The sequence below is a fragment of the Pseudorca crassidens genome, chromosome 2, assembly GCF_039906515.1.
Source record: "Pseudorca crassidens isolate mPseCra1 chromosome 2, mPseCra1.hap1, whole genome shotgun sequence".
Classification (NCBI taxonomy): domain Eukaryota; kingdom Metazoa; phylum Chordata; class Mammalia; order Artiodactyla; family Delphinidae; genus Pseudorca; species Pseudorca crassidens.
The window spans coordinates 170,336,487-170,363,100 of NC_090297.1; the positions used below are offsets into that span (position 1 = coordinate 170,336,487).

At 43.0% G+C, this 26,614-nt stretch overlaps 1 protein-coding gene across 2 annotated transcripts in view; it reads left to right on the forward strand.

Moving 5' to 3' along the window:
* Positions 1-213: 213 nt before the first annotated feature.
* ESRRG (estrogen related receptor gamma) overlaps positions 214-26,614 on the forward strand; it is a 639,858-nt gene continuing 613,457 nt past the window's right edge. For both annotated transcript variants that reach the window (XM_067729747.1, XM_067729742.1), the window contains exon 1: positions 214-399. Coding sequence is in view for 1 of the 2 variants with exons in the window: in XM_067729742.1 (XP_067585843.1) it covers positions 398-399 (2 nt within the window). In the remaining variant the exon portion in view is untranslated. The remainder of the gene's footprint in view (positions 400-26,614) is intronic.

The following is a 26,614-nucleotide window of genomic DNA, read 5'->3' on the forward strand; positions in this document are numbered from 1 at the left end:
CTAATAAAACTAAATCCCATCCCCCCCAATCTGTCCCCCTCCCAAATCCTGCCTGGAGAGTTGCGGCGGAGGGATGTGTGGGGGGAGGCGGAGGGAGGGAGGGTCATCCCGGGAAAGGGGGATCCGGCGCAAATTTACGCCCGCGCCTCTCATTTGTTAGTTGATTCGGTCTAAAAGTTCGCTATTTATAGGCTACACTCGGCAGCCCGAATCCCCGTGCCCGCTTCCTTTGCAAAGTGAGAGAAGTCCCCGCGGCGCCGAGCGGCCCGTCTCGGTCGTGTCCCGTGATCTGTACTGTTCTGTTTCTGCCCTCACGCCGCAGGCAGCTGGGCACCTCGCGGGCAGCCCCGAAACCACCCATTGGCAGTAGTTGAGAGAGCGGCTCTGCAGTCCGACCATGTGAGTCCGCGCCTAACCGGGCTCGGCGCGCGCGCGGGCGGGCGGGCGGACGCGGGGGAGACGCTGCCGCTCGGCCGCCGGCCCAGCGCCCCTAGGGCTGGCCTCCGCCTCTGCCCCTGCGACCTCCAGCTCCTTTCTTCTCCCTCCTCCCGCTTTGATTTCTCCTTCCTCATTGTCTATTTCCGTGCTTCTCTGATTCTCCCCTGCTCTCAACTTCCAGCTGAGTTTGGGCACAAAAAAGGCGACTGGTCTTTACGTGGGAGGCGGGGTGGGCTGGGCACGTCTGTTTCCTAAAGAAGAAAACTCTGTGGGTCTGGGGGAGGGGGAGGCGCGTACCGGAGGCCGCCTGGAGCGCGGCCCAGCGCGCGGCGGAAGGGGACGAGGCGCGTTCAGAGCGAGACCTTTCCTTTTGCCTTGGTACCGACCGACTGCAGGATGGGAATGCGGTGCTCACGAAGCCTCGCTGTTTGGAACCATCCCTCTACAATGGGGGGCGGGGGGGGGGCAGATGACTTAAACCGCCCCGGGCGAAAGGAGGGAAGATTGTGGGCGCTGGCCGAGGGTAGTCGGGAAATAGACTCAAGTCCCTGAATTACAGGTAGAATTGGGCGCTGCGACAACCTTTCTGCCCCGCGGCGGTGGACAGGACTCGCTTTGCGGAGACAGCAAGGGCGCAAGCGGATCGTGGCCGTCCGTGGGCCTTGACCTTGTCTCCCTTTTCTACCTGCCAGCGCCTTAGACGATGCTTCTGTGTTTTTAGAACCCAGAAGTCAAGCGGGCGGGGAGCCTGGCAGGCAGGAAATGTTCCCGAGCCCCGGGCGAGAGGAGCGGCATGCGCGCGCGCGTGGCTCGGGAAAGGGCTATGCGCTCGGGGCCGCGGCCCGGCCGGCTTTCCCGCAGGCGCGCGGCGGCGGCCATGAGCCTCGCGCAGGACTCTTCAAACCACCCTTTCACCCCAGAGACCAGGTGCGACATTTGGGGGGTGGAGAAGGCTGTGACTGAAAATAACCGGGGGCTCGGAACCGTTTGGCCAGAGATCTGAGCCCCAGCGCTGAAGTGGAGAGAAGTTAGGAACCAGAGAGGGAACAACTGCGGCCTCGCTGGTCGCGTGCTCAGGGCCCTGTGCCCTCGCTGATTAGCTTCTTACCCGCCACCAATATCTCCTCTCACGGTGGATAGCACACAATCCCCCTGCGGCCACCTCCCCAGAGCGCTCGGTCTGCCTGTGGATAGACTGGTGTTGAGCGAAATCTCAGCACCGGTCTGTGGCGGTGCCCCAGAGGGGACTTGACTTTCCAAAGTGCGTGCACCCAGGGTTCCCGGCACAGAAACGGGGAAGGGGTCTGAGCACAGGTTCCCCCCTCTGCTCACTCTGCAGGGACCATCTGGCTCAGACCGGATGGGGGCCGCCCCTCCCTGGTCCAGAGCTGCTCGGATTCTCACCCCGGCCCGCCCAAAACAGCTTTCAGAAATTCGACTGCCAAGTTAAAAGCACAGGCAGGTTTCTCCTTCTATCCCTGGGCCGCAGGCGGGGTTATGCGTAGATGGCAAATTGATTACAATTTTATAGCCAGAAACTAGCGGCAGGGACCCATAAAGGTAGGAATTCAGGGATTGGGGGTGCGATGTCTTAGTATCTCTCCTCCCAGCCCATTCCCCGAGAGTAAATGCCACTCGGCTCTCCTGTCACGGGTTTGTGTGAGTCTGGAGGCTTTTCGTTAAGTCCTAAGAGGAAGAAAAAGGAGGGAAGGAGACAGCGAGATCAAAGTAAGAAAGATGGAAGTTAAAAGGAAATGAGTCAGAGAAAAGACAGGATAAAAGGGAAGGTGTGCTCTAGCTAGCTGTCTTCCTCCTTGCCTCCTTGGAAAAGAGCACGATGTTTCGAGAGAGCGTTGGAGTTAGCCCAAGAGCATCCACCCTCACCCCAAGTTCTCTGACGTTGGTCGGCTGGTGGATGAGCCTCTGCCCGCGGTTTGATTCACTTGCGCAGTTTCCCCAGCTCGCGACCCTCAGCCACATGCAAATTCCCTGTCCCCAGGGCTGTGCGACACGCTTCGCTCAGGAGCTAGTCAAAGACGGAGAAGGCCCAGCGTGCGCTCGCCGCAACCCCTGCGGTTCTACTTCTGCACAGAACCTGGGGTCGGCAGGGGCGCGCTGCGCGCGGGCTCCGGGACGCCGGTGGGAGAGGAGTCCTTGCCCAAATCATTGTACTTTCAGGAATTTGGGGAACCAGTAGGGCTTTTCCCCCGTCTCTGACGGGATCTTAGAACTTGGGAGCTTTGGGGGCTCAGCGAAGTAAAATAAACTTGTCCTGGGCTCTGGCTTAGTTCTCTGCGTGCGATAGCCCTGGACCCTTCTTTTTCTCCCTTCCGGCTGCAGATTCTTTCCCGTCCCTGCCTTGCCACGCTCTGCCTCTGTTGCGGGGCCTCCAGACTCCGGAGGCTTTACCCGCAGGCGGGGGCTTTAGATAGGAAAGACCCCCAGTTCTCTTCCTCAGATTGAGTAAAAATGACCTACCACCATCCAGACAAAATAAGAGAATAAACTTTGTGTGTAAGGAAGGGGAGGTGAGGGCGGAGAACGGGGAGGCCGCTTAGTTTCCAAGTGAACTTACCTGCATGGAAGAAGAAATTACACTCTCTCCAAATAGGTCATGCTTTCAAGGAACCCTGGAAGGAGACAGGACTAGGGACTGTCCTCTTAACAAATTCTTCAGGTCTGTGACCTATAAGCCCTAACACGTGATGGAGACGGGGGCGGGGGCGGGGGGCTTGGCAGAGAAGGCCACTTGTGCCCACCTGCGAGCAGGCCTTGCCCTTCTTAAATGATCTTAGATCATAAACACCTGACAGTCCTTAAGTTGTGCTTTTCATGGTGCCCTGAGCTGCGCTACTGGGTCATCTGGGGCCTAAAGCAGAGGTTAGGACCCACTCCAGTGCCTCTCTATCCCTTTCCCCAGATACACCTTTGACTCTGCTGGGTGTGTGTGGATGGATGAAGGGAGGGGTCACTTTTCCTAAAAGCTGGAGCAGTTCCTTTCCCTATGCCCATCACCAGTCTTTCTCGGGTCAGTAACCCCAGGACTCCAGCAATTCCAATTCCTAGCTTTTGTGCTGTTCTTTATACGAGGCTTCTCTTATGAAGAAGTGAAAACTTAGAGGAGCTGAGTTCAGTCTCCTTCCAAGATTGCAGTGGATCATAAATTTGCACATACCTGGGCAAAGAGCTGAGGTCTGCAACACCAGCGGAAAGAGGGGTTAAGGAGAACCCAGAGAAGATCTAAGTGGCTCTGCTTGGCAAACAAGTTCCATTAACTCCATGCTTGCCTCTTGTGTTTCACCAGTTTAACCTCACTTTTCCCCCTTAAATGAGGAAAAAGAATTCTCCACTTACGTGACTATTTTGGCCACACGTTCAGATGTATATTCTGGCCAAGCATTTTCAGAATTGGACCATCGAATACATATGCTATCTGTAAAGTCTTCTGTGCACTCTTCCATCTCACTTAATTTTGACATAAAATATCCACATTTCTTTTCATCTAGTTCTTGTTCACCTTCAACAGTTGGTTTCAGTTTCTATATTTCTCAAATTTCCTTGCAATAACAGTACATGAACCAGATATGCTTAGCTTCTGTGAGACAGGGTTATTCCCTCTGCAATTCTCCAGGTGGTTCTGGCTAAAACCATCGTTGCTTTCACCTGAAAGAGAAGCTTACTTGAGATGAAAGTGAGGGGCTTTTTTTTAAAACTCATATTATCTAAATACTTGCTCTTTTGTTTCCTTCTGCCTCTGTGGAATAAACCCAGTCATATTAATGTTTAAGTAGACATGTCACGAAAGATACACGTGGCTTTTTATGTAGAAATTTTCTTTGAGATTTAAAAAATCATAGCTTAGGTATTTAACGTAATTTCAGGAAATTGTATCTTTGAAATCCATTGGCAGCTAGATTTATTTGCAGAACTTTCCATGTAACTTTGTCATGCTTCTTTACAATTATATCCTCTGATCGTAACGGTGTCTGCTGTCAACTGCTTAACAAATACAGATTGTTTATAGATTCAGAGGAGATTTTTTTTCCAACTTTAAAATTCTTTCGACATTTCCCTTTATATAACCTAGTTGACATGAAAGTTTGCAGCTCAGAAAAATTAAATTTGGAGCATATAATACATTCTACTGACCCATTTGTATAATTGCTATTTTATTGTTTATATTTTAATAGTTAAAAAGACATTTCTTTTTGGAAGAAAAGATATATATTTTATAAATATAAAACATATGTATATAAAAGAAATATATATCTTCTTTTTCAGGGAGGCCTACTGAATGATTAGTTTTTCTCCAATTTAAAAAGTTTTTTCTATATGTCATTGTTTCCTGTTCATTTATCTCATGTACATTAAGATTCAAATTACTGATTTATGATAAATCACATCACTCTTCTTACCAGAGTCATAAAATATTTTATTATTTTAAATAAGCATTTTAATGTAATTTCGAAGAGAGAAGGTTCCCACATATGTTCATTAATCGGTCAGTGCTGGCTAAATTGGCTAAACTATTAACAGGAAACATCTGGAAGTGGAAATGTAACATTGGAAAAGTTGGTGTTTTTACAGGGAAACTGATGAACCAAGAAGGCCATTCAAGAGCAAAAGGGTTAATGACAAATGGCCTAGTGAAATAGAGGAAATAGGACAGCTTGTCAGCCACTGATCTTCTAGATGCAATATTTCACTCCTTAACATTATTTGAGTGAGGTATCGTGTGAAGTTACTTTGCAGGGAAGAAGAAGCTCTTGCTTTACCTACTGGGGATTCAAGCCAGTATTTTTTTTTTTTTTAAGGAGGCAAAATTTTAGATACCGTAAAATCCAACATTTAAGTCGTTTTAAAGCATAGAACATAATGGCTTTTTACTATATTCACAGTGCTGTGCAACCATGACCACTATTTAAGTCCAGAACATTTTCATCACCCCAAAAGAAAACCTTGTACCCATTAGGCAATCTCTCCCTCTCCCACCTCCACCTCTGGTAACCACTAATCTGCATTCTGTCTCTATGCATCTGCCTGTTGTGCACATTTTATAACTGAAATCATTTAACATTTGGCCTTTCGTGCCTGACTTCTTTCCCTTAACAGAGTATTTTCAAGGTTCATCCCTGTTGTAGTATGTGTTAGTACTTCCTTCTTCTTTATGGCTGAATAATATTGGATTTTATGGACATACCACGTTGTGTTGATGGACATTTGGGTTGTTTCTACCTTTCGGCTCTTATGAATAATGCTCTGTGAACATTCATTACAAAATTTGTTTGAACCTACGTTTTCAGATCTTGGCTCGGTCGTTTCCTAACTCTGCGTTTAACTTTTTGAGGAATCGCCAGACTGCTTTCCACAGTGGTTGCACAGTTTTATAGTCCTACCAAAAATGTCTGAGAGGTCCAACTTCTCCACATCTTTGTCAACATTTATTTTATTTAAATATTTATTTTTAATCTTTATTTTTTTATTTAAATATTTATTTTTATTTAAATATTTATTTTATTAAAAAAAATTAAAGCCACCCTAGTGGGTGTAAGTGGTATCTCACTGTGGTTTTGATTTGCATTTCCCTAATGACTAATGGTGCTGAGTGCCTTTTCATGTGCTTGTTGGCCATTTGAATACCTTCTTTGGAGAAATGTCTATTCACTGTCTTTGCCTCCTTTGAAATTGGTTGTTTGTCTTTTTGTTGTTGAATTATAAGAGTTTTTATGTATTCTGAATAATAGATCTTTAGCAGATATACGATTTGCAAATATTTATATCTTCTCCCTTTCTCTGGGTTGTTTTTCACCTGCTTGGTATTGCCCTGCAATTCATAAAAGTTTTTAATTTTGATAAAGTCCAATTTAGTAGAAGTTATTTTTAACAATAGGTACATTCCTCACCCATGCTAAAACTCAGATTAAACACAAGACAAAATAAAAATTTAAAATGCTAAACCCTAAAAAAAGAGAAAACTCTTCTGTAATGCGAGAGAGCAAATTTATCAAATGTAGATTATCAGGGAGTGTGTAAAGTTACTGCTGTTGTACAAGAAAAGGAAACAGCTATGGCTACATTGACCTTTTTCTTCAAAGAAGTCCTGTGTTATTCAGGACCTGCTGAATGAGATGTTTTATCTCAGGATGACAGTAGTTTTTTTTTAAATTATCATTATCAAATTCATCTACCAAGAAATTTCAAATAGTTTCCTCTGTTTAAATAACGTTCAGGATATGCTTTAAACCAACAACAACCAGGAAGATCAAAGAAAAGGTGTTTCTAGCCTAGCAGTTTTTAACACACAGCCACACACAGGCTGTGTAGTCAGGTGATATACTTGTAAAATTCCTGGGAGAAAGGTCTTGGAGTCAGAGAGAAGAGAAACTAAATTATTGCAAAACATGTTAAAAACAAAAATTAATGAAAGAGGAAGAACAGAAATTGACATTATTAAGTGTTGAGGCTTTGCCGATTATCTCAATTTGGCTGTTTTTAGGTAATTAATTTATGGGTTAAAAAAAAACAAACAGTGGTTTGAACCAGCTCTTCATTTAATTTCCTTATTTAGTTATTGAGGAAGAAAGCTTATGGTGAACACCGATGGACACATCTCTGATTCTGTTCATTGGAACTCATGGACTGGATTCTGACATCTGCCATGTTATGGAATATCGTATTGGGCAAACCACTGGACTCTTTCTAAGTGTCCACACATGGAGTTCTTGCATGACCCACATGCATGGCTGTCATCCTGAACAGCCCTGAAAGATCTTGAGGGAAACTGAGTTTCCTTCTCTGCAGGGTAACACCTTCATCCCCCAGTTATGGTGGGGAAAAAGGGACTAATACTTGCGAAAATGATAAGGCATTTTGAAGTTCTAGTGTGTTTTCTTGTTTGTGTAGCACTTACAACGTACCAGATATTGCCTTAAGATTTAATAAATGTTAAAAACTTAAGTCCGCAAACAACCCTATGAGGTAGGTACGATTTCCCCTCATTTTATAGGTGAGAAAAGGGAAACGTGGAGATTTTATATAACTTGCCCAAATCATATAGCTGATAAGTGGCAGAGTTCGATTTTTGAAACCCAGGTAGTCTGGCTCCAGAGTCCACGTTCTTACGACTCCATCCTGTTGGTTACATTTAAAATCTTGAGATTTCAGATGAAAATTGGAGTCTCTGTATTAATGGATTTAATCAGTGTTTACTGAGTACCTCTTATTTGCCAGACTTCTCTTGAAACACTGGAACGTCTAGGAATGCTGGGGCCGCACTGCGGCATTCTCTCCCGGCAACAGTCAGCGGGGGTCCAGTGGTCCCTGCCATCTGTTGATGGGGTCGCCCGACTTCGCTTGATTCATTCACTTGTTTACTTGCGTGAGTCCTGTAATCAATCACACTTGTTACCGCTAACATGAGCCCCAGGCAAGGAAAATAGATCACAATCAAAATAGTAAGCAGGAAGGCAATAATAAATATAGAAAATAAACATCATGGCATGAATTTAGTTTGGCAGAGTTCTCTGGCTGCTATCATTAACTGCAGATCAGTGAGCGAGAGAGATCGGTTGGCTACCCACTGAGTACTTGAGGTGAGGAACAAGTACTTGTAAAATTTAGAAGTTTAAAATCAGAAAGGCAACAAAAACCAACACTCACAGAATAATATCAATTAACATACAGGAAAAATTTTTTTTACCACCCATTGGAAATCTTTAATCATTAGTCTTTTAGGCAGGTATCTTTCAGTCAGGAAAGAGTTTGTTTCATTGTTTTAGACACAAAAGGTAAATAACAAGCAGTATCAGATCTATTCCAAAAAGCAGGCTTCAGAATATACCACACAGTTGGGAAACAATCCACCCTCTGTCTTGGGTTTTCAAAAGACTGGTTCATGCAGTGTGACTGACGAGTGTTCATAGCGATTACCCCGAATGCTACAGGCTCCAGAAGAATCTTCTGAATGGAGAGAGAATTAAAGATGCCAAATACTGTATTATCATTATATATATTCCACTGCATCCTAATTTCTGAACATGGTTAATTATTATTAATGAGGATCCTTGGTAAGCAAGAACTTTCCTCTTGTGAATGTGTAGGTGCCAACCAAAGAGTTAACTCTAGCTGTTTGCCAACTTAAGAGTGAAGAGTCCACTTTTCAGAGGTCTGGTACCAAGCAGGGGAAGTATTTTAACATTCAGTGCATTGTGTTCAGTGTCACGTAGCTGGGCTTTCACCGTGATTTGGCCAATATTGGGTCCATAAGCCTGAGTCAAGTGTTCTGGGGAAGTTTGTCGGGTGGCTTGACATGGATACACACAGTACCATTGGTCCAGCCCTGTTTTATCTGTTTTAAATCATCAGCAGAAACACCTTATGTGTTGAACACTTCCTGTGATTAGTTTGTTGACTACTGTAGAATGATGGTGAACTTGCTGATTCAGCACACAGTGTGTGTTGACTACCGGCTGGCTTTTCATGCTATGAGGTGGGTGGGAAAGTAGCGAGGTAGATGGGTTCAGAGAAATATTGTGAATCCCATAGGGAGGAAAGTGAGACTTAGAGGTGACTGCCCATGACCACACAGGTAGTGAGGGTACAGATTCGGGGCTCAAACCCAGGCTTCTGATACCAAGTCAAAGGCTCCTCTTCCACGTCTCTTGATCAGCATATTTGAGAGTGTTTTTCCCCTGAATCCCCATGTCACAATGTCCTGAGATGTTTGTATAAAGTGTAGAATCCTAGGACCTGCTTTAGAAATACTGAATCCCTAGGATTCAGCCATCTTAATAGTCCCCTCAATATATTTATACACGGTATATGTTAGGGTTCGCAGGTCTAGATACTAAAAATGTTGAAATATTTGGTTAGGTCAGTTTGACACTATGATCGTTGGAAGAGAAAAAAGAAATCTTCTGACCACAAACAAGAAATGCCAGTGTACTCTTAATAGTTACCTCACAAATTGGGATTTAAATAAGAGATTCAAAGAGATCTTCCCACTTGGGGAAGTTGTTCTTATTTGAAATATTCCATAGAAGTGGGATTTTTTATCACCTCGTTTTATAAAGCATGTTCTGTAGGACCCTGCTTCCACGGGATTTTCATTAATTCAGCAAATACTTATTAAAATGTCTAATACCATGTGAAGTATGTGATGAGCAACAGTGAAGGAACACTGACCTCCTGGAACCCAGTCTATTGAGGAAAGACGTTAACAGATGTTTTGCCCCAAAAGCTTTCTTTGTAGAAAAATGTGTGAAATAATGGGTTTAACAGATTTCTTCAGACAGGTACATTTCAGAGCCTTCAACATACCTAATATGTGCTGTAAATATATGAGAGAGGATTATTGTATGTGATGTCTTCTAGACATATTGTAGCATCCTTTGGGTGAAGGTCACCTCCTACGTCTAGTACTCTACAGAACACCATTTGGAACACACTGTCGTTACACGTCCAGTGAAATCCTGTGCCCTGGAAGGCTCAAATCTGTGGCACTGGTAGAGAAAGGGGGGCTATTATAAAAGTGGACCCCCACTGCAGCCCCAGCCCACAGGGTAGTATTGTTCTGATAGCCTAGTGAACAGTGGGGTGAGCAATGGGCAGACTTCGGCCAAAGACCTAGTGTCCAGGGATATAGATCAGCTTTGGGCTGTCTTCAGAGGTGGGTCAGGTGTGAATTTGAACACGGAGCGGATCCCTGGGTGTGTCTCTGGTCTCTCAATTGGAGAGCGGCGAAGGCAGAAGAATCGTTTCCACATGTTCCAGAGATTCTGAGTCCACCTTGGAGCATTGGGTGCAGGAAGAGTACCATTTAATGGGAACCACTTGCCAGTCTCCCTACACGGAAGACTGGATATTACTGGAGGTGCACCCGGCCTTTGACTAGGTGCATGTCATTAGATTATTTGCTGAAAAATACTTCCTTTCTATGCATTGCCTGCTTATACCAGGATAGTTGTTGGGAAACGGAAAATATAGGCATTTTCAGCAGGCTGCCTAAGTCCAATGACTCCCAGGTTTTTTTTTTTGCTTCCTTGTTCGTCTTTTTCTCAGGCAGTGACTCTATGTAAAAAGAACAAAGTGACTTGGCTCAGGTAACTCACAGTGGTGAGTTCCCCTGATGGGTGGATTTAAATAGTTTGATTGTTGACATTTATCAAATTACCCGGAGAATTGCCACATCGCCACCTTGATTCATGAATGTGGAGAGTTCTTAAAGAAGTCTCTTCAGAATTGTTTGTTGTTCTTAGTTATCATAATATTTAAAGATATGTTGCTTTATTGTTCGTTAAGTACATGCTTTATTCAAAGGCAGATCTTACCATATGCTTGTTCATGGATATACAAAATAAAATAAAGAAATGGAGCAGTTTCCCAATAATTCAAGTGGTCATCACCTGCATATATAAATACTTAAGACAAACTGCTTTTGTCCCCCCCTTTCTAGAGTTGCCTAAATAAATGTTAACCTTTTCATTCTTTGTGAGGGGATATCAGATCTCTAAGTGTTGGTCTCTGGAATTCAAAGTCTAAATTCAGTTTACTCTTTTAGTCACTTTGAACAAGAGGAGTTAAATGCAGTTGCTGTCTTCAGGGAGGTTACAGCTTAGGCTGGGAGGTAGTCAGGAAGGGTAAAAACATATATTGTTATGATATCATACAGCTGTCTGGTAAGTGCTACAGGAAGAGTTTTAAGCATGGTGATGGTGGTTCAAAGGAGTTTAATCTGGCCATGAAGAATTAGGAACAACTGACTGCAGGAGATTGCTGTGAGATTGGTCTGTAAAAATAGATAGAGGTGGCTTTGGTGGAGCAGCAAAGAGAAGAAATGGGCGTAGGGCTTTATATATAAGACAAGAATGTGAATAAAGACACAGAAGTGGGAACATATAAGGCCTGTTTGGGACACAGAAGAAGTGTATGTGGGAATGGAAGAAGAGGGGAAACCAACAGAGAAAAAGGTAGGACTTAACATTATTGAGGGCCCTTTAGCCATGATATACTGTCAGGTGTATTATCCATCCATTTTCACTTTTCATCCTTGCAATAAGCAGAAGACATTACTTTCAAGGTTGCTGTTCACCAAGATTCCGGTACCATTTCCATTGTGTAGCGTTTCTGCTGGGGAGCGACTGCCAAGGCGGGTACTACCATATTTCCTAGGCCCTTTTACCTTTGTTGGGGCCAAATGCTAGTTCTCAACAATGAAATGTTTATGTACCTTCCAGGCTAACGTGGTTAGGAGCACGTGTGCCCTTTCCACCATGGACTATAGAAGGAGAAAGGCTGTAAACAAAGGACTTCAAGGTCCTACAGGAGAAAGAGTCACTAGACAGAGGAGCCTGGGTCCTAGTCAGCATGCAACTGGACTTGACATAAATGGGAAGTAAATTTCTTTGAATAAATAAATAAGCTACTGAGATGTAGAGATTTATTGTTATAGCAGCTAGGGTGACCTTAATTAATACAAGTATTATTACAGGCTTATATAATACAGGCTCATAGACGTAACTGACTCAAAATCACTTAAAAAATAACAAGTGGGGCCTAGATGCAAACCCAAGTCCATCTTCAGAATGTTCTCTTATTCTATTCCCATGGTTTTGACTACTGTCTACATGCTAGCAGGTATCAGTTCTCCATCGTTGGTCCAGACCTCTTTTGGGAGGTCCAGACTATTACCTAGTAGGTAGTTGCCTACCAGATTTCCCTACTTGAAAGTCTGTTATTCAGGCCATAAATTAAGCTCTCTTAAATAAGCCTCCAGGATACAATGGATTAAGTAAGTAGGTTTCTTCCCCCCCTAGAATAAGTGGTTGGAGTGGAGTGCTTGTCCGGCCTATCTGCTTCACTCACCCTTTGGTTCTTTCCGTAGTGTTTTCCTGCCGTCCTTTGAGGGGTTGTCCCTTTGGCACAGTTAAAGCTAACCCAGCTCCTGCTTATCCAAGAAGAAATGCAACAATTTTTTTTTTTAAGCCCATGACAGAGATTGCACACTTTGGCTCCTCTTCTACTATCAAGAGCTTAGTCACATGGAGGGAGGGAGCCTGGGCATTGTGGTTACTCGTAGGTGGCTATGTGCTCAGCTGAAACAGTATTAGGCGAAAGAGGAGAAGGAAGACTTTGAAGGATACCCGTTGTTCTGGCACAAGACTCTCAGATATTAAATCCCACTGGGTTTAGAAACACACTCAGCCGTCTACCCAAATTGACTTCGTATCTTGTATTCCCTCACGTGGTTAATGACCACGCCCCCCTCCCAGATGCCCAGAGACCAGGGTGATACACTCTGACTTGTCCTTCCACCTTACTCTCCGTTGCCAGTCATTTTCATCTCTTAAATATCTTTTGAAACTGCCCACTCCACTTAATCCCCTGCTACCGTCTTGCTCTGCGCCTTCATCGTCTCTCACGTAGACTTGTACAATGGCCTCCTAACTGGTCACCCTGTCCCCAACAGCAACCTGTCAAGGACATCCTTCACACTACCGTGAGAGTGATTTTTCAAAAATGCAAATCTGATGATCATTTTACTCCCTTTTTATGACCCTTCAGTGATTTCCCATGGCAGAAGTCCAAACTGCTTTGCAGCGCACAAAAGGCCCTCTGTGGTTTAGTCCCTGAATCTCTCCAGCCTCATTTCTGACCCTTTACTATTCTCCTCCCCCAAACAGATCACCCCCACAGCTTCAGTCATACTGAGTGATGCCAGACTGTTTCATTTCTTTGTCTCTCTGCTCATGTGTTCCTTCTGTCTACTTTTCAAGACCCAACACAGCTGACACCTCTTCTGTGACATTATCCTAACACTTCTCCACTCTTTCCTTATTGTGTTTCATTTATTCCATGAATGCTATTGAATATCTGTCCATTCTAGGCTCGTTGTATTAATCATTGGATGTGAAGAGCAGAAATAGATATGGTTCCTGCCCTTGTGGAGCTTACAGTCTAATGGCAGAGTTGGACATCAATCGAATATTCCCACAAACAAATGTAAAATTACAACTGTGACAAATGCTATGAAGAAGGAAAATGAGTGTGATGATAGCCCATCGTAGGAGAATTTGACCCAGCAAGGGAGTAGAGAAGCGACTTTCACCCAGGAAGTATGCTTAAGTGAAATATACAAGATGAAATAACCAGGTGAGAAAAATGACTTGTAGGCAGAGGTAACGGTGGGTATCAAAACTTTAGGTTAGGAGGAAATTTGGGATTGCAGAAGAGGAAAACATTTCCCTTGACACTCTTAGGGTCCCTGGATGGATCTGAAAATTAAACAAAGACAGATTAACAGGAGAAAAGCACACACACTTATTTAATCTAACTTTTATGTGACATGGGAACCTTTATAAGGAAATGAAGACCCAAAGATATGGTTTGACCTGAATGGTTTTGTGCTGGGTTTGCTGAAGAGTGTAAAGTCGTGGGAAGTTATGAGAGGGCAAAGAGTGGGAGCTCAGTGAGTAAACTGGGGGAAACTTAGCAAGGAGTGTTCCTTTGGGTTCTTACGGTGTCCCTCCATCTTGGAGACAAGAACGTTCCTTCCCTCTGGGTATAGAGAGGGAACCTCTCACATGAGGAAGACTTGCTTCAGGGGAGAGGATGGGGGGTGGTCAGAGGGACCTTTCTGCTTCTGCTATATTCTCAAACTCCTTCAGCTTAAAATATTCAATATGCCAGGGCGCCATATTTTGGGGTCACACATCCCAAACCCCATCAGGATATATGAAGGGATTAAATAAAGACCAGGTTCAGTGAGGGTATTGGTTTAAGAAATGAGGAACAGAATGAGACAGGAGAAGGAAGTGGGGGCAAGACGCTGAAGAACTTCATGAACCTGTTAACAGAGGTTTCTCTTTGTTCTAAGAGGAGTGGAAAGCCATTTACAATGAGGTAGAGAAGATATAATCAGTTTAATTTTTTTGAAGAATTCGTTCTGGCCTCTGTGAGAAGGGTGAGTTTGATGGTTGGCAGAGGAGATGATGCTAGATTTGTTAGCTCAGGCTAGAGGTACTGGTATGTTGAATTAGGGTTGTGATAATGGTGATGAATAAGTCATATTTAGGATTAAAGATGGTAGATGAGGGAGAGGGAGGTATCAAGGAAGATTCCCATATTCTTGGATGGAGGATAAAGCTTGTCATGGAGATAAGGAACACTTATCTAGAAGAAAACTAGTTTGGAGAGAGTTTGAATGTGAACTGCCTTGGGGAATATCTAGAAGGAATCATTTCACTGGATGTTAAGCATACTTCTGTTGCTTCACATATACTGTATTATAATTACCTTTGTTTGTGTTTCTCTTTATTAGACTGTGAGCTTCTCAAAGGGTCGGAACAGCATATACTCCTCCTCCTCCTCGCCCTCCCCTCCCCTTCCCTCCACCACCTTCTTCTTCTTCTTCTTCTCCTTCTTCTTCTTCTTTTCTTCTTCTTCTTCTCCTTCTCCTCCTCTTCCTCCCCCTTCCTCCTCCCTCCCCCTCCTTCCCCTTCTTCTTCTTTTCTTCTTCTTCTCCCCCCTCCACCCCTCCCCCTCCCCCTCCTCCTCCTCCTCCTTCTTCTCCTCCTCCTCCTCCTTCTCCTCCTCCTCCTCCTCCTTCTCCTCCTTATTCTCCTTCATCTTCATCTTATTCATTTTTGTATCCTCAATACCTACTACTGTAATTTGCACATAATATTTTCCCAGTACATCTTTGTGAATAAATGATCTAACTGACCCCAAAGCCCACACAGTTTCTCTCACACCAGTAATAGGGTCAAGAAAACACTGGAAAGACAAGCTGGGGCTCAGTTGTAGTGTTTTAAATCCCTGGCTAAGAAGTTAAATTGTGACACATAATGTAATTAAGCCTTAAGTTTACAGCTACTTTCCAACCTAACCTTTGTTTCAAATACTGCTTCTGTTATTTTTAAAACCATATAATGTTTACTCAGGGACATTCTCTCCTAAGTAAGTCAAAACCAGTCAAGCTACAAGAACAACACAGAGATCATACTCTAAAAATGAACTATTCTTTATGTTGCAGGACTAAATGAAATTAGAATGAATCTACAGAAAGAGGGTTGGCAGATACAAAAGAAATGTAACCAGGCCTATTTATTTTTTCACTGTCTTTCTGTTCATTTTATTTTGGAGGTTAGCATTCAGTCATTAGGGCAGATCTAGAGAGGGATTCAGACATTTACATGGTCCATTGCTGGGCTCTTTTCACAGCATGGATCTGAAGCACATTCACTGTTTCTTGGAGTCAGAGTGACAGAACAATACTTTGAATCTGCTGAATTTAGTCCTAACCACACAAACAGCTTCTATCTGTGGTGAAACAAAGCTAAGTCTTTAAATTCCCTATGAAGTGTTTGGGGTATGGGCCCCTTAAAATTCGTTGGACTCAGTTTGTACACAGTAATGAATGGTACTTTTAGTTTCATTAACCCAGACTGGGATGAGATTTTTTTCTACTGTAATCTTGAAATTGGAGAAATCATCCCTTATTATTTTATTGGAAATCTACATATTTAAGGTCCCATGACTATCTTACCCCATGACATAAGCAGATTACTGAGGCCAAAGTGTATTTTTTCCCCTTTGCATGCATTTTTGTGTGATTCCTTCTCTTCTTTTGGAAGATGGTATCATCCATATCTAATGTGAGCAGAGGGGACAGTGGTTGGCTTGAATTAACTTACAGTTTCTTCTTGCAGATCTTAATGAGGAGAATAGGAATTGAGTAGCATGTGACTGATGGCCCAATCATATTGATTTTAATGACTGGCCATGGCAAGCATGACTAAATGTAACTACGGACTCTGAGGCCAAGTCTCTAGTACAAAGTGTAGATCTAGCAGTTATCCAGTAACTTCAGGCCACAGAGATGGCCAAGCTGAATGTAGATTCTTAGAACTGGCAGTATTTTCACTAAGAAGTTTAATAGCATGATTCAGAGTCCAGGATCCAGAGTCAGACTTCCTGGGTTCATTTCTTCCTTAAGCCATTTACTAGTGGTATAACCTTGGTCCAGTAATATAACTCTTTGTTTCTCAGTTTCCCCACATTTAGGATGAGGTTAGTAATATACTCATTTCATTGGGTTTTTGGGAGAATTAAAACCATTAATATCAGTAAAATGCTTTGAATGGGGTCTGGCACATAGTAAGTCCTAAATAATTTCTTGCTTATTGTTGTTACAGTAGGAAGATGCTGAAGACGTGGGCTTTATAGAGACAAAGATAGATTTGTGAAAGCAAGGTCAGTGCAACTTTTGGTGAAATGAAAAGAATTTTGAACTTTTTGGTGAAATATTAAATACATATCACCTACTTGACCTTTTTAACTGAATTGTTTCAGAGACTGATTTCTATAAATACTCTCTAAAATTATTATGAGTATCAAAAAATATTCCAGTGAAGTTGGTGTCATTTAGTGAAGGTTAAAGACCTCAAGAAAATTTAGTTCAGTGAAGAGAAAGCCAAAGAAAATTCACCAGACTGGACCTAGAAATGGGTTTAACAATTTTAATAATATCAGCTGTTTATTGAGCACTTACTCTGTCACAGGAACTTTATTTAATCTCATTTAATTTTTAATCATTTAACTTCATTTAATTCTCACAAAATTCCAGAAAGTATTGTTATCTCCATCTTACATATAACTAAACTGAGACTCAGAGAGGTGAGGTAGCATTTCGAGGTTTCAAAGCTGTTTAGTACCAGAACCAGGACTTGAACCCACTTATGACAAACTGCAAAGCCAGTATTTTTAACCTATATGATGAATTTCCCTCTATCTGCTAGTATTTATATTAATAGCTACCATCAACATGGCATTTAAAGTACTTTAAATGCTCTATGAGTTAAGCATTTTTTTTTTGGCCACACCGTGTGGCATGCGGGATCCTAGTTCCCCCACCAGGGATTGAACTCGTGCCCCCCACATTGGAAGCACAGAGTCCCAGTTAAGCATTCTTGAAGTCCCAATTTTGTAGATAAGAAAATTGAAGCTTAATGAAATTGATTGATTTGCCCAGGATTATTCAGTAACTGCATATCCTATTTGTAAGACTCCAAGTTTTCTAATTTATCTACAACCATCTAATACTAGAGATTCTTGCTAATTCCGTACTTACCACCAACCCAGTGGGCTGATGTAGGTAGGGAGAGAGAGAGACAGCAGAAACACCAATGGGAAAGAGATTCAAAGAGGAAGTAAAGCAGCAAGGATGTGGGGAGAAAAGCAGAACCATAACTATCCTGCATTGTATTTGCAAATTAGAAAAATCTCTAACTTGCTTGTCACATTCTCAGTAACATGATGACTGACTCCTTTAATTTTTCTGTGTTTCATTAATGATACCAAATTATAACCGAAAATATCTTTTTTAGACTTTAATAAGAACATTCTGACAGTTTGGCTGTTAAAATACTAAGGGATTATGGGGAATTGCTTTCCCCCTAAGTTTGTAAAATATGATATTCATCCTCCCTATTACCATGTCATATTTCAAGTAAGCATCATTAGGGTCAAAACATTTAGCTTTTTGATTAAATATTGTCAGTAAGTTTAACAGATCCTATGGAAGCCATCTCACTTCTTTAAACACATCAGGCAAATCATGGGTTGTTATTAGTTTGGTTTGAATTAGTAGCAAATCATTATACTCTATTTGGGAACTTGCCAATGAGATGACAGCCAGAGTTAGGACCTGCCAGCGATCACTGTTATCCATGGTGATGGCTTTATACATTCCTCTCAAGATAATTAAGATACATATATCCATAAAATGCAAAAGTGCCTATCTTAATCTATTTTATCTATAGCACCTACATAGAATCCAGACATTTTAACAGGCTGAATAGGGACCAGGATCTTTGAAAAAAACACACACTTAATAAATCTTGTATTCAATCTTCCCTCCTCTCTGTACCCACTTATACCAAAAATTACTGCTGAGAAATAGCCTCTGCACTGGAAGTCAGCCTGCTATAAATGCATTTATTCATTCACTTATTCATCAATTTACACTGAGATGCTATCAAATTTCAGAGACTGTTCGGGGTGCTAGGTAGTAAATGGAACAGACAAAAGTCCCTGGAATTTAAGTCATGGAACTTAAATTCTAGTGGAGAGAGAGTGAACAATATAAGTAGGTAAATATATAGGATATAAGATGAGAGTTGCTATGAAGAAAAGAAGGAAAGGAAGGGGATATAAAATGTTTGGGAGGGTGAAATTTAGATCAGTGGACAAGGAAGGCATCCATGAGAAAGTGACTTTTGAGGGCAGACGTAAAGGAAATGAGGAAGCCAGTCTTGCAGAAATCTGTGAAAAGAGCATTTCAGGCAGAGGGAATGGGAGATACAGAGGACTGGTAGAAGGAGCATGCCTGCCATGTTTGAGCAAATTGGACAGTGGAGCTGGAGCACAATGAACAAGAAGACGGGTGTAGGAGATGCAACAGAGAGGTTATGGGCTTATAGAGCCTGTGGGGCCCTGTAGGTGAGAGTTTGTAGAATCTGACTTCCTATCAGGCCACAACCAGGTGGATGGGGGCAGATAGAGAGGAGCTGTTGTGGAACATGCAGGGATGGGACTCTTTTCATCTCAACTGACATTCATTGAATACCAGCCCCATGGCATGCACTGTGCTCTACTCTGGAAGCCCAAAGAAGAAAGATAAATACATTTCCCTCAAGTTATTCAGTCTGGTACAGGAGACAGAAAAGTAAATACTTAGGGACTTCCCTGGTGGCACAGTGGTTGAGAATCCGCCTGCCAATGCAGGGGACACGGGTTCAATTTCTGGTCCGGGAAGATCCCACATGCCGTGGAGCAACTAAGCCCGTGCGCCACAGCTACTGAGCCTGCGCTCTAGAGCCCGTGAGCCACGACTACTGAGCTCACATGCCACAAGCACTGAGCTCAGGTGTGTAGAGCCCGTGCTCTGCAACGAGAGAAGCCACCACAGTGAGAAGCCTGTGCACCACAACGAAGAGTAGCCCCCGCTCACTGCAACTAGAGAGAGGCCGCGCGCAGCAATGAAGACCCACTGCAGCCAAAAAAAGAAAAGTAAATATGTAAAAACGCTGCACTGAAACTTTCTTCTCCCAAGTGGAGAATTTTACATCGGTATGAACAATGCCCAGCCGTATTTTCCCTACAAGCTAAGGGAAGGCTCACAATGACACACAAAGGGACCCTCTCATTCAGCATCATGGAGTGACTACCCACTTCCTCACTTCCTCACATGCAACACATCTCCCTGGAGAAGAGATGATGCAGTTAACTGTAAAACCTTTTTGACCTCCATGCACAAGTGACATTCTATGGAATAACAGTGTTCTTGAAATGTTATAGATGAATTGAATTTGAGTCCAGTGAGTTATAGTCAGAATGAATTCTAAGACATTGATCACATGTCATCTTGTGAAATGAAAAAGCACCTCATGTTTCAGTAAGTCTAAATTTTCTCACCCTGATAAAATAAGAGTATAGCTATAATCTGGAAGGACTAATTTTTTTTTAGCCTTGCCCAAATTTCCATGTAGCAAAAGTGTAAGATCTTTCTGGCTGACAGGTTAGTATTGCATCCAGGTCACGGGGATATTTGTTTTTCTTTTTCTTAGTTCTTCTTGGTTATTTTTTTCTACCTAGCACTTATTTATATTTTCATATGTCAGACTAGCAGGAAACTTCAAAGTTTAATAATTTTTACTTTTTGTAATGTAGTACAAGGCAAGATTCCTTATCTGTGTGGTGGGTCTTATCTTTAACTAGTGTTAGAGGTTCCACTCTCTCCCAGTCCAAATTCTTTTTTTTTTTCCTAATTGTAGGGTTTTGTTTTGTTTTGTTTTTCCTGGCTTGTGGGATCTCGGTTACCCAACTAGGGATTGAACCTGGGCCATGGCGGTGAAAGCACCAAATCCTAACCACTAGACCACCAGGGAACTCTCTCCCAGTCCAAATTCTTAAAGGGAGGAATAGCAAAGGATTTCCAGGCATCCATAATCAACAACAGTTTGCCGTTTGGTAACAAATTACTTGTATTCTTCCCAAATAAAAAACACTCTCATTGCCTCCCAAGGCCTCCAAAGTCTCTTTCCGTTATAGCTTTGTTTATTTTTTTTTTGCGGTACGCAGGCCTCTCACTGTCGTGGCCTCTCCCGTTGCGGAGCACAGGCTCCGGACGCGCAGGCTCAGCGGCCATGGCTCACGGGCCCAGCCGCTCCGCGGCCTGTGGGATCCTCCTGGACCGGGGCACAAACCCGTGTCCCCTGCATCGGCAGGCGGACTCTCAACCACTGCGCCACCAGAGAAGCCCTAGCTTTGGTTTTAAGGTCAGATTTTGTCAGGTAAATCAGGTCCACAGGTGGATGCGGCTCCCTGGAGGGCAGTTCTTTGAAAATGGTTTCTCTTAATCTGAAGGCCTGTGAGCTAAAAAGGTAAGTTTCTGCTCCACCTGCACCCCCCGCTCAATATATAGTGTATACAGGGACCAGATAACTGCTATAAACACTCCCCTTTTAAAAGGGGGAGGAGGAATTGGGGCATGTAGTAGTCACTGATCCTTAGCAGTTCTGAAATTGAGCTGGTCCCATGTTGCCAGTTTCTTGATAAGGGTCCAGTCTTGCTGCCTCAGAATGATGCTCAGGCTTTTGCCTCTACCCTTTAATGTCTTGGTTCCACCTTTGAATCAGTGTTCCTTAAAAAAAGAAAGGCCCATGCTTTCAAGTGAGTAGTTTTCTCAGCCTGTTTCCTGCTTGTTAAAAGTTGGGAATCTCAAGGGCTCTTTTCGTTTTCTATTGTCTCTATCCAGTTTAGTCTCATCTGGAGCCCTTCTACCAATACAATTCTGTTGAAACATATGGGTTTCTCATGACTTACTGGCATTACTCTATCAGTCAAAAGCCTCACCTACACATCTCTTCAAGATACATCCTTCTCTGTCTTGAGTCCTGTGGGAGGCTGCTATAGAATAACACGTAAGACGCTTGGGAGCTCTGTTGTTTGACAGAGAGGGTCTATGACACTTGATGTTGGAACCTTAGAAAGCCCTTGTATAGCTGAAAGTTGCTGTGGCCTACCATCTTAAATCTTTCTGAGGTTTTAACAAAGACTCTAGATTTGATCTTTATCTTGAAGCAATTAAGCTTTTCTTACTTTGAGAATCCTTTTTGAGAGCGACTAGAGATGAGAAACTGTTTCTTTTGAAACCCAGCAAATCCTGGATCTAAATTCTGCTAAAAAAAAGTTGAATAATCTTTTCATTAATCCATCTCTCTCTGTGTGTTTCTAGATGTGTTTTATTATACATGTCTAGAAAAAGCCAGATAGCGCGTTCAACATTTGTCCCAGAAATGTTAGTCATATCCTCAAGATTATTAGGTACTCTCTTTTCTATTTTCCATACTACTATAGGCAATAGTTTGTTCACTGTTCTGCTCATATTTAATTCAGCTGTCCTTTTCTCCAGCCTTCCATGTATTTTCCTCTCTGTCCTTCAAGTTTTCATCTCCTTGAGGCCCTTCCAGCTTTCACTAACCATCTCCTCAAGGCCCTAACAACTCATGCCTGCCACTGGGTCCCAAAGCCAATGTCACACATTTAAAATGTTTTAGACAGAATCCCACTTTTGGAAACAAATTCTACTCCAATTATATATGGGTATGTGAAAACTCACTTTAGTACTTAATGGCTTAAAACAACCACTTTCTAAAAAAAATTTATTTTATTGAAGTAGAGTTGATTTACAATCTTGTGTTAATTTCTGCTGTACAGCACAGTGATTCAGTTATACATATATCTACATTCTTTTTCATAGTCTTTTCCATTATAGTTTACCACAGGATATGAATATATTATATTCCCTGTGCTATACAGAAGAACCGTGTTGTTTATCCATCCTATATATAATAGTTTGCATCTGCTAATCCCAAACTCCCAATCCATCCCTCCCCCACCTCGACAACCACTTTGTTTCGCTCATAATTTTGTGGAACTGGAATTTGGGAAGAGCTTGGCTGGACAGTTGGTTCTTGGGGTCTCTTCTGCAGTTGCCTTCAGAGGTTGGCTAGGGCTGTGGTTACCTGAAGTAGGTCATATGGGTCCCTCACATGGCTGACAGTTGATGCTGGCTGTTGTCTAGGGGCTCAGGTGGGGCTGTCAACCTGAGTGTGGCATGGGCTTCCTATACTATGGTGGCCAGATTCTCAGAGGGAATGTCTCGAGAGAGAGTGTTTCAAGAGACCTAGATAGAAGCTGCAAAGTTTTTTATGACTCAGCTTTGGAAGTTCCATAATGTCATTGCTGTTGAATTTTAATAGCTCTTATTCAATGGGTAGAGCTATTGCCTCTTCATTGAGAAAAAGAACAAATAACCTTGTGGCCATCTTTAATTTTCCACACTGATTTTCAGAGCCCTCCCAAACTACCCACTTTGGGGGAGATATCGGTGACGTGTATGTGTGTTTATTAGAGCCAGCAGCTAAAAATTTGGGAGGTTTTTCAGGGGAATCTGTGGCCCAAGGGAGGTACCTAAGGAATTCCAATTCAGAGAAGTCTTCTTGCTACGAGCTTTTTGCTCTGAAAAAGTTCTGAAGTTTATGAAATTTTGTAAACCTTTAGAAGATGCCTTTCTTTTTTCTTCTTTGGCTTAGTTATATTGTTCCCATCATTTTGAATGCCATGGACTAATCTGTACCTAAATTTTGAAATTGTGTGAATCCCTGTTGGGACGATACATTTGTTAAGTTCAGGTGGACAGTCCACCCTATTTTATAGTCTCCAGCAGGACTTAGTGACCTTTTAACAGTAGTGTATCAAAATCTTGACCTTTTGTTTTGGAGAGCTGGGTGCTAAGAAGGCTGGCGTGGTCATACCCCATGTGGGAGGGGGTGTGGCAGGCTCCCGAGCTAATACCATCCGTGGAGCCTTAATGGTTCTCCAGGTGCGTGCTGGAAGGGAAGAAAGAAGGGGCCCAAGGCAATTCATTGAGCCTTGTCTTTGCCAGTCTTTGTGTCATCTTGGGCTCCATCTCCAATGGCTGACTTCCATCTTACTTCTTAGATAGGGACCTGGCCCTAGGGTACTTTCTTGTATAGCTGCACACTGGAGCAAACAAACAGACAAAGAAAAATCAGGACTCTTCTGGAAGAACTTGGACATTTCCCTCTAACCCTGAATGGCATTCATGAAAAGATGGGAATGGATGTAGGGCTGAGTAACGGGGAAAAAACTAAAGCCAGGAGTCACTTGGGTAAAATTCAAGATCAGATGCATGCCATGGCTTGGAGACTGAGAATTCATGACAAAAATCAAAGTGTGATTTCCTGTGGTCAACAGTAAGCTAGATTTGGAGGATGAGATCAAGAAAAAGCCAAACAGGCAAAGGTTTGCTATGGTTATGAGCAAGCCGTAGTTCTGTGAATCAAGAGCACAGAGTGGTGAAAGCAGCTGTGTACTGGAAGCCCAAACAGACAAGTCCAGGTGATTTGAAGGGATTTCCTTAACACAGAGGTGGTAGAGTGGTTTGAACTCACTCTGATCAACTGGTAGCTGCTGTTCGGAGTGCTACGTGGAGCACAGTCTGAGACCCTGTTTGGTGTGTGCATGACAGGTCGCCATGATTGAGTAGCTGCATCTTCCGTGGATGCCTAGGCTGGGTGGGGTCGGCAGCCAGTGCGCCAGGTGGTTGCCGTCTGAGCTGATGAAGAGGAGGCGGGCACACGGACTCCAGGATGTGGCCGTGGACAGCTCTCTAGTGAGCAATAAAGTAGGCTACGTGAAGTGGCTTGGAATTGGAAACTAATTGAACAGGGATGATCTGCCCTTTAGAAAGATCAGAGTTCACCCACCTCATTTTAAAGACCCTTGAAAGGGCTTCCCTAGTGGTGCAGTGGTTGAGAGTCCGCCTGCTGATGCAGGGGACGCGGGTTCGTGCCCCGGTCCGGGAAGATCCCACATGCCGTGGAGCGGCTGGGCCCGTGAGCCATGGCCGCTGAGGCTGCGCGTCCGGAGCCTGTGCTCTGCAACGGGAGAGGCCACAGCAGTGAGAGGCCCGCGTACCGCAAAAAAAATAAAGTAAAATAAAGACCCTTGAAGGATATGGTGTGTTCTGGAAGCCAGAAATTAAAATCTCTTAGAGTTCACTAACACCAGAGCTATGGTTCATGAACTATGGCTGTTTTGCTGCTAGCCTCTTTGATATTTTTGGCCTTTTTTCCACTCATGTTTTTTAACTTCGCTAACTTCACCTAACTCAGTCCCCCATGTTTTTTCTTGAACAGCAGATGACTTTAGACTTCCTTCCACCTAGAATACTTGGCTCCCTTGGCTATGAGGGCAGGTGAAGGAGATGAAAGCCACCTCCCCTAGGCCCCAAGGCAGGGGGGTGGAGGAGATGAAAGCCACCTCCCCTAGGCCCCAAGGCAGGGGTGTGTCTGGTGATATGGGGAAATGTGTGGTTTAGGAAAGTGCTTAAGTAGATTTTGATGTGGTACCTGGTAAGAGTATCCCCCTTCACCACCATTAAAAATTAAGAATTTTTGCTATTTCCCAAGCTTCTTTCATGATATATCCAGAACTAATGGGTGCTTCATCTAGTTCAGTCCAGAACATAAGCAGACACATCTGAATGCATTTGATGGTAAGGGGAAAACGACCTTGGCTTCATACTTCTTGCCTGTGCTTGAGATGGTCTCTGAATCTGGACCTGTAGGTGTTGAAAGGAGTATTTGGAACAGGGTGTAGGTTTGTAGCCAATTTCCTTTGTGGCTTTCCTCAACGTCCATGTAAAGCAGCCTTGCATAGCATCTAAATGGAAGGTGACTGTCACTGTCCTGGAATATTCTCTTCCCTGGTTTATAGACATTCATTCCCGAGCACCTCGGTGGAAAAATCAAGCCCATGCTTTGCTCTTGTGCACTTGCTGTTGTCCAAAATCAGTCTGATGGATAAAGTCCTTGTCTTTTAGACTATCCCATTGCATTTTTGGGTATGGGCTACCAGATATCACAATTTAACAATGCGCCCATGCAATCTGTTGTAAATAGATTATTGTAATAATTCTTTGAAGATCCATGAGATTTATTTAAACAGAGTTCTGACAGATACCATCAGAAAGCTCTAATGAACTCTGGAAGTCCAAGTGGTGGAGAAATTATACATTTAGGAGGAGATGGGTAATGACCACGAGGAGGTAGCATTTAGGAAGAGATCTGAAGGATGTCTGGGATTTTGACGAATGGAAATAGTGCTAGAGCTTGAGAGAGGGTCCAAGGTTTGGACATGGTGGCAGCTCTGTCTGGTTTTGTTTGAGTAGGTTAAGCTTAGGAGAAAAGCCAGGAAAGGTTTTTAAACACTGTAGAGAGACCTGAATGCCAGTTTGGGGTATTCGTTTTTAATTTGGTAAGTTATGGGGAAGTACTGAATTTTTTAAAGCACAGCGGTAATATTATCAGAGTCGGTAACAACATGCTTTAAATAGAGTTCATCTCAAATGGGCCACTCTGTTTATGAAGATTTTTATCTATATAAGGACATAAATATGTACATATAAATTTCCACAGCCGAAGGAAAAGGTAGTATTTTATGGCATAAAATTATATTTTTTGGCTCTGACTCAGCAGTCATAACATCTATTTCCAAGCATAAGAAAGACAGAAAACACTCTTTATAACGTCTTAAATAATTGTATGGAGGCTGGTGCCATGGCCCTTGTGCATAAGTAGCTCACAGTGAATTTTAAGGGTTTTTTTAAAAAATACATTTCAGCATTAAGTTTGGACATAGAAACAGACCATATATCTAATAGGTAACTTCTCTGTGAACTTCCAGTCCCACTAGGTACAATGAAATGTTCATATACGCATTTAAATGCAACTATTTAGAAGAACTTGTACCTTTTCCTATGTCAGTGGTCTAATAAAACAAACTTTACAAACCAAGCCAAGAGGGAAAAAAGTGCGATATCTATGGATAAGTGTCAGCTTCCAAGCAGAAGGGGGAGACTAGAAATCATACAGGACTCTCTATCAGGGAAGCATTGGCATTTGATTGTCATGAATAAGTTTTGGGTGTACTTTGAATTCTGGGTAATGTCCTCACTAATAAACGAATGCCACCTAAGCTGTTAATCCAGGGCAGAAAAGTCGGAGTCACACAGGGGCTGGTGAACATA